The following is a 12,096-nucleotide window of genomic DNA, read 5'->3' on the forward strand; positions in this document are numbered from 1 at the left end:
CAGTGTATGGGTTAGGAACAAGAAGTGTAGCAGTAGTCACTACAGCACTAACAGATCTCAAATCATGAGCCATGCGATACTTATCAGTCCCCTGCTTCTGTACTGGGAGGATAGGGGTATTCCAACTACTTTGGGTGGGTTCTAACACCCCCTTTTGGAGTAGACCTTCAATGGTGTCTGCTATTCCTGCCTCGGCTTGTGGTTTATGAGAATACTGAGGCCGCCAAATGGGTGTTGATGTGGAGACTGTAAATGATACACTTTCTTCTGTCATTTTGAACCACTCATATTGTGCTGATGTCAGCTGCACATCAGCCACCACTCCTTCCTCAGCCACAAACAACTTATCTGCTTTTATGGGCCAACGTTGCCCTTCTACTTGAGACATAAATCTCTCCTGATAAAAAAGAAAAAAAGATCCAGACACGGTTTCACTTTCACTGTGAATCATCAGTTATTTGTAGGTGTGGTTTAACACACACTGAGGATCTATATAAAGGGTGATAGCAGACTGTGTAAGCTCTGCTTCTTCACTTCATCTGAAGACTCTACACTGCATCTTTAACCTCAACAGGACAATTTCAAGACAAATATGGCCAACTTTGGTAAGTCACCATACTTTATTCCTGTTTTAAAATGCAACTACTACCCATACAGAAGACCAGTTTCTGTGAAAGGCCCTTTTATTGCCACTTCACCTGTCTGCAAGGCAAGAAGCTTGGACAGGGGACAGGAGGCGAGAGGACAGACAGAGAAGTAAACAAAAACAGTCAAAAAATAGAATATATCACTATAAACATTAAAGTATATGTTGTTGTTTATTTGTCTTTAATAACAAAAAATCAATCAGGTGACATATAACCCTAAGCATGCCAGCACATGTAAACCTATTACATATTATCTGGTATTTAGTCCGTTACTCATTTCTTTATCACTGGGGTATATCTTATCTTGAATCCAGCAGAGGGAGCCATTTAACAGAACTGCAGCACTTCCCTGTAAACATGTAAGCTTGTTCTGAAGCTGTGTTAGATCGTGAAACACGAAAGGAAATGAATTACATTAAAGCAGTAACTGGTATTAGATCAGATTAAATCCGTCATTCAACTGCCACCTGTCAGCTGAATTCATTGCAGAGTACCCGATTCTTACTCATTCTCCTCCACAGGATCCCTCATAAGAAATGATGAGGAGCTGAGGATGGTGATGGTGGGGAAGACTGGTAATGGTAAGAGCGCCGCAGGAAACACTATCCTGGGAAGACAGTGCTTTGAGTCCAAGTGCAGCGCCAAGTCCATGACTGTGGACTGTTCTAAAGGCAAAGGTGCTGTGGATGGACAAAAGGTGTCTGTCATTGACACCCCTGGTCTGTTTGACACCAGGTTCGGCATGGATAGAACAACTAAAGATGTAACTGAGTGCATCAGTTACAGTGCTCCTGGACCCCACATCTTCCTGGTGGTCATCGGGGTGGGCCGGTTCACTGATGAGGAAAAGCAGACGGTGCAGATGATTCAAAACATCTTTGGTGGGGCTGCAGACAGATACAGCATGGTTCTCTTTACTCATGGTGACAATCTTGAAGATACCACTATTGAACAATTCCTGAGTGAAAGCCCACAATTGCAGGAACTTGTAGACAGATGTAACAACCAGTACCATGTCTTCAACAATAAGCTGAAGGACCGCAGGCCTCAGGTCACTGAGCTGCTCAACAAGATCAGACAGATAGTCCAGAAGAACGGAGGAAGCCACTACACCAACGAGATGTTCCAAGAGGCTGAGAGGGCCATCGAAGAGGAGAAACAACGCATCCTGAAAAAAAAGGAGGAGAAAATCCGCAGAGAAATTGAAAACATGGAGAAACAAATACAAGAAAAATATGACAGGGAGATGCAGAAAATCAGTGAGCAACTTCAGGCTGAGAGAGAGAGGGAGAAGAAAGAGAGAGAGGAGGAGAGGAAGAAGATGAAAGAGGAGATGGATGAGGAGAGAAGGAGAGAGAGGAAAGAGAGAGAGGCAGAGAAAGAGAGGGAGATGAAAGAGAGAGAGGAGGAGAAGAAGAAGATGAAAGAGGAGATGGATGAGGAGAGAAGGAGAGAGATGAAAGAGAGAGAGGCAGAGAAAGAGAGGGAGATGAAAGAGAGAGAGGAGGAGAAGAAGAAGATGAAAGAGGAGATGGATGAGGAGAGAAGGAGAGAGAGGAAAGAGAGAGAGGCAGAGAAAGAGAGGGAGATGAAAGAGAGAGAGGAGGAGAAGAAGAAGATGAAAGAGGAGATGGATGAGGAGAGAAGGAGAGAGATGAAAGAGAGAGAGGCAGAGAAAGAGAGGGAGATGAAAGAGAGAGAGGAGGAGAAGAAGAAGATGAAAGAGGAGATGGATGAGGAGAGAAGGAGAGAGATGAAAGAGAGAGAGGCAGAGAAAGAGAGGGAGATGAAAGAGAGAGAGGAGGAGAAGAAGAAGATGAAAGAGGAGATGGATGAGGAGAGAAGGAGAGAGAGGAAAGAGAGGGAGTTAATAGAAAGAGTAAAGGAAAAATATCACAGAGAACTGAGAGAGGAAATAAACAAGCTTCAATCCATGTATGAAAATGAGGCCAGAGAGGAAGCTGAAAAGAGCAATCCATTCAGAGCTCTATTTGAAGGATTTAAAAATCTGGGACAGTCTTTTTTGGAGCTGGTACGAAAGAACCTGAAGCTTCAAACTTCTGAGTAGAGATTTTAACATTTCTAGAGCTACTTACTGAGCTACAGCATCGCAAAACGTTTAAAATGAAGTCATGTAGGGAAAATGTTTGCATCTCATTCATAATATCTGCTGTTGATTTGAAATGTTCTTCTAATTATACAGTTCATTATGTTCATTGGAATCCTTTGATTATTTGGCTTTGTTCTTTGTTTGATCATCACTTAATTGTGGTAAAGTATATGTCTTCATGTCAGTGGCGTAGGAAGCATTAAAAATGTGGGGGGGGGAGGGCTTCTGTGGGTGGGTGGTGAAAAAAGTACATCAGTATATTATGAAATATAATATAATAATATGAAGTAGTTGCGATTTCCTGTGGATTTTAACAGGTTGTTGAACTATTTTACCTACAGAAGTAAACACTTAATGACTATTTCAGAGACAGATTCAACAAACACTTGGTGACAAACAGAAACTAATTCCAAGTGAAACAACAGTTTTGTCAAACATACTGGTGCTACTACACTAACAGATGATACAAAGCCTCCATATCTGAGGCTTGCCAGACAAAAAACTGGCAAATCCCATAGAAAAATGAACCAAACTGCCGTTTGACGTCACCTCCTCCAGCTTCGACCAGCACTGACGGTTCTCTTTGCGGTGTGTTACGCTCGCTCGAAGAAAGCCACTGGCTTTGTTAGGTCCGTTACTATAGTAACGGTATTGCAGCATGGAGTGGATTTCAGCGGTGAGGTTATTCTCTTATGAACCAAGTGGAACAGAGTTTTTCACGAGCAATTGAAACAGCGTTAGGTGGAGTTTCCAACTTACTAAATGTGGGGGGGTCCAAACGGGCCGTTTTAAAATGTGGGGGGACACGTCCCCCTCTGATACAATGGTAGCGACGCCTATGCTTCATGTACTGAGAGGAGAAAGAAAGACGTATGAAGACTAAACCTTGTGAATTTATTCTCACATCTGAATCAGTCCAGTTTCATTCTCATTGTACGTTATTAAGATTGGCCATGTTCTCCACAAACTGCTACCTACTGATTGAATGTGAAAGACTGGAAATCATTGTGGATGATGAAGTGTTAAAATAGTAAAGTTGTACAAATCTCTTATAGTACACACACACAATAAATATTAAAAATTAAATAGTGCCCCTGGTCCCATGGTGAAAGGTGGACTTAAAGGGTGGCAGTCGGTGTCTGCAAGACGATACAATGAGTTGGTGATGTAAAGATGGCAAATTGCTAACTAACAAACTAGGCTTATGTTATTCATCTTATTTTACACAATGTCATTTTTGTCTCTACATGGTTACACATTTACTATTCTCCTCTGCTCTCTGACATGTGGTTATTTGGTTATAAGACCTACTAGGACCTTTCCTCTGAAAAGAGTTTGTCATGGTCTTTAATTTGCTGTGTGACTTTCCATAGTTGTTTTAATGCAGCATCAGGACAGGCGGGAGGTCATAATTGGACCTCTGACCTCTACTGTTTATTTTGTGGTAAATGAAACAAAGCCAGGAATGTGACCTGTACATCAGTGATCAGTCACTTTGTAAGACATTTTTTAAAACCACACAATCTTCAGAGAGGCAGCAACATTAGCGGCCATCTACCAACAGCTATCTCACTAATAACAAAAACACACATCTGCTGTGGCTTTAAGGCAACAGATATTTTGACCCCAACAACAACACTCAAACACAGGTGCACCCACTATTATTCAGCAACCAGGTTCTCTGGAATGAAAACTCCTTCCATAGCTCCAACCCATACAAAGCTATGGACCAGACAGTATCCCTGAATGCCACCGGGCATAACGAGGGGAAAAGCCACAATGAGAAGACAGGAGAAGAGCCTACGACTTCCAAGAAGAAGAATGCTGCATTTGAAAATCAATATCAGGAGTCCTACTTAAAATACAGGTTTATTGCAACATGTGATTCTCACACCTAGCCCGGTCAGCACACACCAAGTCTGCTCCGCGTAACATGTGGCAACAGGCACGCAAATGAGGCAATGAAGCCTTCAAAACTGCTTTGGCACATGGAGATGGAATAGCCTGAGATTGCCGGAAAAAAAAGCACTAAACACCTTGCTTCCATTTCCAACAACCGGATCTTCTGCAGTCATTTGGGCAGCAGTGGCTCAGTGGTATAGCAGGGTTGTCCAATTACCTAAGGTTGGTGGTTTGATCCCAACTCCTCCCTAGTCACTGTTGTGTGTGTCCTTGGGCAAGACTTTACCTGCATAGCCTCCAGTGTACTCACTGGTGTATGGCACTCTTTGCTGGGCTGCCTTAAGCAATTTCCCCATTGTGGGACTAATAAAGGTTTCTTAATTTTTTTTATAATTTTAATTTAATTACAGCGGGTACTGCTATCGTTTGTAAAGACATTTCTTGACAAATAAAATGTCCTCACTTGAATAGTGATTTGGGGTCTTGTATGGTCCTTCAGTAATGATTATTCACAGAAACAAGGTGTGCAGTCACATGACAGTGTTGAACAACATCCAAAGCCTCACCTGTCCACTAGAAACACCAATAACACCATGAATAAATCCACTAATAACAAATGATATGCAGACCTATCTTGAAGGAGTTCATCCAGCTTGTGTTTTCATCAGGCTGGTTTTGACTCACGCAGTAACGCAGTCCCGCTTTCAGAGCGTTACTCAGAGTGGCGGCGCGTATGTTCCCTGGACAGATGGATGGACAGGCTGATCAGCAGAGGTTACACTCTACAGTTCGCCACAACACCTCCGCCCTTCAACGGCATTCTGGAGACAGTTCTCTCCTCCCCAGGCCAGCGTCAGGCTCTCCAGGCGGAACTGGAAGAGCTACTGGTGAAGCGGGCGATTTCCAGGGTTCCGCGGGGACAGGAAAATCAGGGGTTTTACTCCCGTTATTTCCTGGTTCCGAAGAAGACAGGGGGAATGAGGCCCATTCTCGATCTGTCTTACTTCAACAAATCAATAATGAAAAGACCGTTTCACATGCTGACTGTGAATCAGGTGCTGGAATGTGTGCGTCAGGGAGATTGGCTCACATCCATAGACCTAAAAGACGCGTATTTCCACGTCCCCGTTGTTCCCAAACACAGGAGATACCTGCGTTTCTCCTTTCTGGGGATCCAGTACGAGTACAATCGCCTTCCGTTCGGCTATTCTCTGGCTCCCCGGACTTTTTCAAAGTGTGTGGAGGCGGCGCTGCGGCCGCTACATATGTCAGGGATGAGAGTGCTGTTTTACCTGGACGACCTGCTGCTGCTGGCTCGGTCCAGAGAGGAAGCTGCGTCACACACAGAGCGGCTAGTGAGCCACCTGTCGAACCTGGGGTTTACGATAAACTGGGAAAAGAGTTCCCCAGTCCCTGCTCAGACGGTGATTTATCTGGGGGTGGAGCTGAACACAGCCGTGATGAGAGCGCGGCTCTCACAGCAGAGAGTGGAGGCGCTGACGGCGCTTCTCCATCGTGTGTCACCTGGCAGCGTTGTGACAGCGCTCTCCATCATGCAGCTGTTGGGCATGATGTCAGCGGGTCATGCCGTAGTTCCTCTGGGACTGCTTCATATGAGACGACTGCAGAGATGGTTCATCCGTTTGCGCATCGATCCCGTACGTCAACGGAGACGCATGGTGTCGGTGCCTCCCTCCGTAAGTCCCGATCTTTCTTATTGGAGGAATCGACAGGTCCTGTCGGAAGGTGTGCCTCTGGGAAGGGCAGTGTCACACATCTCAGTGTTCACAGACGCATCTCTGTCAGGATGGGGAGGAACGTGTCTGTCTCAGGTGGTGGGAGGACGGTGGCCGGCGCGCCCGTCACTCCACATAAACGCGCTGGAGCTTCTCACCGTGTGGAAAGTGATCCAGCATTTCGCCCATGTACTGCAGAATCAGCATGTTCTGATTCACACAGACAACAGAGCAGCAGCGGCATACATAAATCGACAGGGAGGAGTGCGCTCCGCCCAGTTGTTAAACATAGCCAGACGGCTGCTGCGCTGGGCGCACACACACCTTCTCTCTATCAGAGCGGTGTACGTCCCAGGTGTACTGAACAAAGGAGCGGATGTGATGTCGAGGGGAGGTCCTCGTTCCGGGGATTGGAGTCTCCATCCCGATCTGGCCGGGCAGATCTGGAGCAGGTTCGGAAGAGCGCAAGTGGATCTGTTTTCCAGACGCGAGAATGCGCTGTGCGCTCTGTGGTTTTCTCTGAGCGCACGGGACAATCCTCCACTGGGAGTGGATGCTTTTGCGCATCGACCGTGGCCCAGGATGCTTCTATATGCGTTTCCTCCAGTCACACTTATCCCTCAGTTTCTGGACAGAGTGACAGTGGAGCAGCTGTCGGCCATTTTAGTGGCGCCAGTGCGCACGAATGCGTCGTGGTTTCCCTGCCTACAGCAGATGTTATCAGGCAGTCCGTGGGAACTACCCTGGCGCGGGGACGCGCTCTCACAGGCAGGAGGAGCGATCAGGAGCTATCCCATAATAGGCCAGCGGCTGTGGGTCTGGCCGCTGAACGGGAGCGCCTAGAGAGACTGGGTCTCTCCCGCGAGGTTGTGGGGACTATCCAGGGTGCTAGAGCTGAGTCTACCAGAGCCTCTTACTCTGCAAAATGGTCTGCTTTCCAGCAGTGGTGCATTGACAGGAGTGTGGATCCCACCAGCTGCCCCCTGCCTCTTGTGTTGTCTTTTCTCCAGCGGTTGCTGGACAGAGGCTTGGCTTTTAGTGCAATTAAAGCCTACGTGGCTGCGGTGTCTGCCTGTCATGAGGGTTTTGGTGACAGAACAGTTTTTAGCCATCCTTTAACAAAGCGTTTTTTGAAGGGAGTGCGGAGACACAGGCCTGTGTCCCGCTCCTTTGCTCCCCAGTGGGATTTGGCGTTAGTTTTACGCGCACTAACCAGGGCGCCCTTTGAGCCCCTGGATACAGTTTCACTGAAGTTTGTGTCTCTTAAAGCTGCTTTGTTGTTGGCTTTAACATCTGCAAAGAGAGTCAGTGATTTATCTGCCCTCTCTGTGGCCCCCTCCTGCCTCAGGATTCAGGGGGGTGGCAGTTCAGCTGTATTGCGTCCTAATCCGACTTTTATACCTAAGAGCATCACTAGCTCTTTCAGATCCAGGGTGATAACGTTGGATGGTTTTTTCCCTCCTCCTCACAGTTCTGATGAGGAGAGGACATCTCATCTTCTCTGTCCGGTGCGCGCGTTGTCCTGTTATGTGGCGCGCACAGCTGCTGTGCGCCGCACGCAGCGTCTGTTTGTGCATTACAGAGTTCAGTCTTTGGGTCTTCCTTTGTCTGCTCAGCGCCTGTCACACTGGCTGTGTGAGGCGATCTCACAGGCATATCTGTCATCTGATGCTGTCCCTCCAGACAGGATCAGGGCACACTCCACCAGGGGGATCTCATCCTCTGCGGCTTTGCACAGAGGGATGACAGTGGCTGATATCTGCTCTGCAGCATCCTGGTCCTCCCCCTGTTCATTTGTGCGTTTTTATCTGCGGGATGTTTCTGGGTTATCCATGACCCGCGCTGTTCTGGGTTTTTTGTCAGAATGAGCTGTGCTGTGTTCCTCCTCCCGGCCTGTTGGCGGGTGGGGCACGTCTCTCTCCCTGTGCTTCCTTCCTGTTTTTTTGGCACATGGTGATTGTGTGACTACACTGCTGTGTTATTGTTTCAGTGTAGTGATCTGGCAGGTGTGTGGTTATGCTTGTGGTACCGTACGGACCCAGTGAGGCATGGACTACATCCTGCTTCGCCTTTAACCCACTAGCGATAGCCTTAAAGGGCGAAGCCTATACGAAATAGAACGTTGGTTACGTATTGTAACCCCAGATTCTATGAGTATAGGCGCAGCCCTTTAAGCTGTGGGCCTCACTGGTTCCTATTTTTGGCTGAAGAAAAAGCCGTTTTTTATTTGGGAGCCGATTGTCCGGTCTCAGTCCAATTTATACTCGAGGTGAGACCGAGGTGAGGCCCACGTAATAGGTGGGCGGTGATTAAATCTTTCAGTGCTGCGCATGCGCGCGAAGGGATGAAACCCACTAGCGATAGCCTTAAAGGGCTGCGCCTATACTCATAGAATCTGGGGTTACAATACGTAACCAACGTTTCACAGCCGGTCCCACACTTTAAGAGGCGCGCGTCTTCTCTTTCTTTGTACATTTTTCTGTTGTTCAGAGAAAGAAGAAATGGCAAGAACCAAGCAGACCGCCCGTAAATCCACCGGAGGCAAAGCCCCCAGAAAGCAGCTGGCCACCAAGGCTGCCCGTAAGAGCGCCCCGGCCACCGGCGGCGTCAAGAAGCCTCACCGTTACAGGCCCGGTACCGTGGCTCTGAGATCCGTCGCTACCAGAAATCCACCGAGCTGCTGATCCGCAAGCTGCCCTTCCAGCGCCTGGTCAGAGAGATCGCTCAGGACTTCAAGACCGACCTGCGCTTCCAGAGCTCCGCTGTCATGGCTCTGCAGGAGGCCAGCGAGGCTTACCTGGTCGGCCTGTTCGAGGACACCAACCTGTGCGCCATCCACGCCAAGAGGGTCACCATCATGCCCAAAGACATCCAGCTGGCCCGCCGCATCCGCGGAGAGAGAGCTTAAAGTGTCTGCGGCTCCACAAACAACAACAACGGCTCTTTTAAGAGCCACCTCACTGACCTATAAAGAACGTGATCAGCTTACTTCACATCGTAAAACTCCTGAACTTCACAATTTACACTGACCTTGGACCCGGTGAGACCTAGCAGTTCTGCCTTCCCTTTCCCAAGCACCTGAACCCACTAGTGTACTTTACTGTAATAAAGGCTCTTGCCTTTTGAGACCTGTGTTTTGGATCTTTTCCTGTTCCTTCATGGACCTGCTGCAGGTTGACTGTTTATTAAACAAGGTTATTTCTGTGGCCACATTCTGATTGTAGATACAGAATTCGGTGGATGGTAGTGGTGGTCATGGTGGTGTCCACCTTTATCTTTAAGATTCTTTTCATCAGCTTCATGACAATCCATGCAGATTATCGGTAGCTCTGAAAATGAGCATAATGTGACTTGATGTCTTGTGTAAATGCATCCAAAAAGTTTTGAAACTGCTGTAATTGTTGTGAAATGTAGGCAGACTCATTACACCTTATCTATTGCATGTTGCTGCCACTTAATATGCAGGAGCAGATGTGGGAAGTGCCTGTGGAAAGATTGCCCTAGATTGCATATATACACAGTTTTACTATTATTGTCAAAAATATAAATATAATATGAAATATAAAATAATAACTTGTTCGTTTGTTTATATGACAGTGTGGGTCTCCTCTCTGCACTGACAGCAGCTGAAACTGCTGCGTGAAGCTCCTCTGAGACTGACCGCCTATGAGTGCTTTGGGGCGGAGGAGCTCACAGTCGTTGCTCGCTGAGGACAGTAACAGCAGAACGATACATGCTTTCATGTCAGTATTGTGCATTTCAGGTGCATTCACAGTAGTTGTGTCTTGATCACCCAATAAAGGTTTTATTAAAGTATTTGTGCTTGTGGTACTACATGTAACAGCTGTTCCTACTGTTGTCCAGATGGTGGCGTTCAGTCGTTGAAGACATCCCAGTGGTAAACTCCACCTCTGTCTCCCATCACGTCCTCAGTGACAAAGTAAATTCCAGTGATCGCGCAGCTGTCCTCACTGTCGAGAAAACAACTCAACAACAAACATGAGTGGACGTGGTAAAGGAGGAAAGGGACTCGGTAAGGGAGGCGCCAAGCGTCACCGTAAAGTCCTCCGTGATAACATCCAGGGAATCACCAAGCCCGCTATCCGCCGCCTGGCTCGCCGTGGTGGAGTGAAGCGTATCTCTGGTCTGATCTACGAGGAGACCCGCGGTGTGTTGAAGGTCTTCCTGGAGAACGTGATCCGTGACGCCGTCACCTACACCGAGCACGCCAAGAGGAAGACTGTGACCGCCATGGATGTGGTGTATGCTCTGAAGAGGCAGGGACGCACTCTGTACGGCTTCGGCGGCTAAACTGTGACAGATCCAACAACACAAAACAAAAGGTCCTTTTAAGGACCACACACACTGTCAATGAAGAGCTGAGTTCACCCATGGCCGTGTGGTATTGAAAATACATAAATGTAACAATGTAAAGTCAAAGCACGTGAAGTGTAAAGCATTTCTTGCTGAAAATGAGTACAGTCATGTATCTCTATACCTATATCTAGTCATCATCTCTATATAGTTGACATTATAAGTGGCCATGTAATAATTATTTCAAGTCAATTCAACATTAGGGAGGGACCTTACACTTACTTGTTGCAAGAAAGCTGGTGAAATAGACTAAACAGAAAATGTAGGTTAGAAATCAGACAATCTAACAAACTGTCTTATTAATAAATATTGGATTTGTTGTAGACACTGTCCCGTTTTACTTGTATTATATATAACTTGCCTGGATTTAACTTAAGTTTTGTTTATTATTGTTTAGAATTTTATCAGGTATTATTTGTATTATATTCTTACTATTTTACCTTATTTTAATTAAACTGACAGATCCAACAACACAAAACAAAGGTCCTTTTAAGGACCACACACTGTCAATGAAGAGTTAATCACCTGAAATATGTTTGAAAATATGAAATAAGTGTTATATTGTGTGATTTCTTTCTAGTCTGAAAGGTACTACAGTTCAAAAGTTAGGGGTGACAATTGGGGGAAAATGTACTATTCTAGTTAGAAAAGGCTGGTTTTTAATGGGATCTATATACAAAGGTATACAGAGGCAACATTGGTACACCACACAATTGTAAACCTGTAATGAGTGCCACATCATACCCAAGTATCTGCAGCATTAATGGTGTCTTTCTAAGTGCAGTGAAATAAATCTTCATTTACTCAAATTCTAAAATAAATCTTAACTATATAAATTGTGATAACGTGTTGTATTGCTGCTGGTACCCAAATTTCCCTGAGGGACCTTCCCAAAGGGATTAATAGAGTATATTCTATTCTGTTCTATTCTACATGCAGGTCTTATTTTATTTCACCTACGTGATTCACAAAGCCATGGCTATCAGAGGAGCATCACTGACATAATTGTGAAGTTATCATTTCAGTTAGTTCTGCACTTTTGTTGCAGTTTGACTTAAATGTTTCTTGTGTATTATGATTCTCCTAATCACGATCACTAAAAAAGGAATCGTTCACCGTGGAATTTCAAATGGAAAGTATCGTATTGGCAGTTACTTGAATAGATACTAATTTTCAGTAGCCCCCCCTTAGTGTACAGTGTCCGGAATTGTGTGCAATTAAACAGCCACTGGTAATTACACGTTTAACAACAGTGAGTAAGGATGAGCTCTCTGTGGATGATGTGGTGGCTCTTAAAAGAGCCTTTGAGTGTTGCAGTGATCTCAGC

General features: G+C 46.0%; 1 protein-coding gene and 1 pseudogene across 1 annotated transcript; both read left to right on the forward strand.

Moving 5' to 3' along the window:
- Positions 1–433: 433 nt before the first annotated feature.
- LOC114431740 (GTPase IMAP family member 4-like) lies at positions 434–6,087 on the forward strand. The gene is made up of 5 exons (XM_028399352.1): positions 434–605; positions 1,169–2,035; positions 5,368–5,567; positions 5,736–5,977; positions 6,081–6,087. The coding sequence occupies exons 1-5, from the start codon at positions 593–595 to the stop codon at positions 6,085–6,087; spliced, it is 1,329 nt and encodes a 442-aa protein (XP_028255153.1). The 5' UTR covers positions 434–592.
- A 2,719-nt stretch (positions 6,088–8,806) lies between these two features.
- LOC114440570 (histone H3-like) lies at positions 8,807–10,736 on the forward strand (annotated as a pseudogene).
- Positions 10,737–12,096: the final 1,360 nt, after the last annotated feature.

This window comes from Parambassis ranga, chromosome 1, assembly GCF_900634625.1.
Source record: "Parambassis ranga chromosome 1, fParRan2.1, whole genome shotgun sequence".
Lineage (NCBI taxonomy): Eukaryota > Metazoa > Chordata > Actinopteri > Ambassidae > Parambassis > Parambassis ranga.

Coding starts and splice junctions, on each gene's coding strand:
- LOC114431740 (XM_028399352.1), top strand. Junction 2,036..5,367: donor AGAGGCAGAGAAAGAGAGGG/AGATGAAAGAGA, acceptor TCCCGCTTTCAG/AGCGTTACTCAGAGTGGCGG. Junction 5,568..5,735: donor TGAAGCGGGCGATTTCCAGG/GTTCCGCGGGGA, acceptor TGTGTGCGTCAG/GGAGATTGGCTCACATCCAT.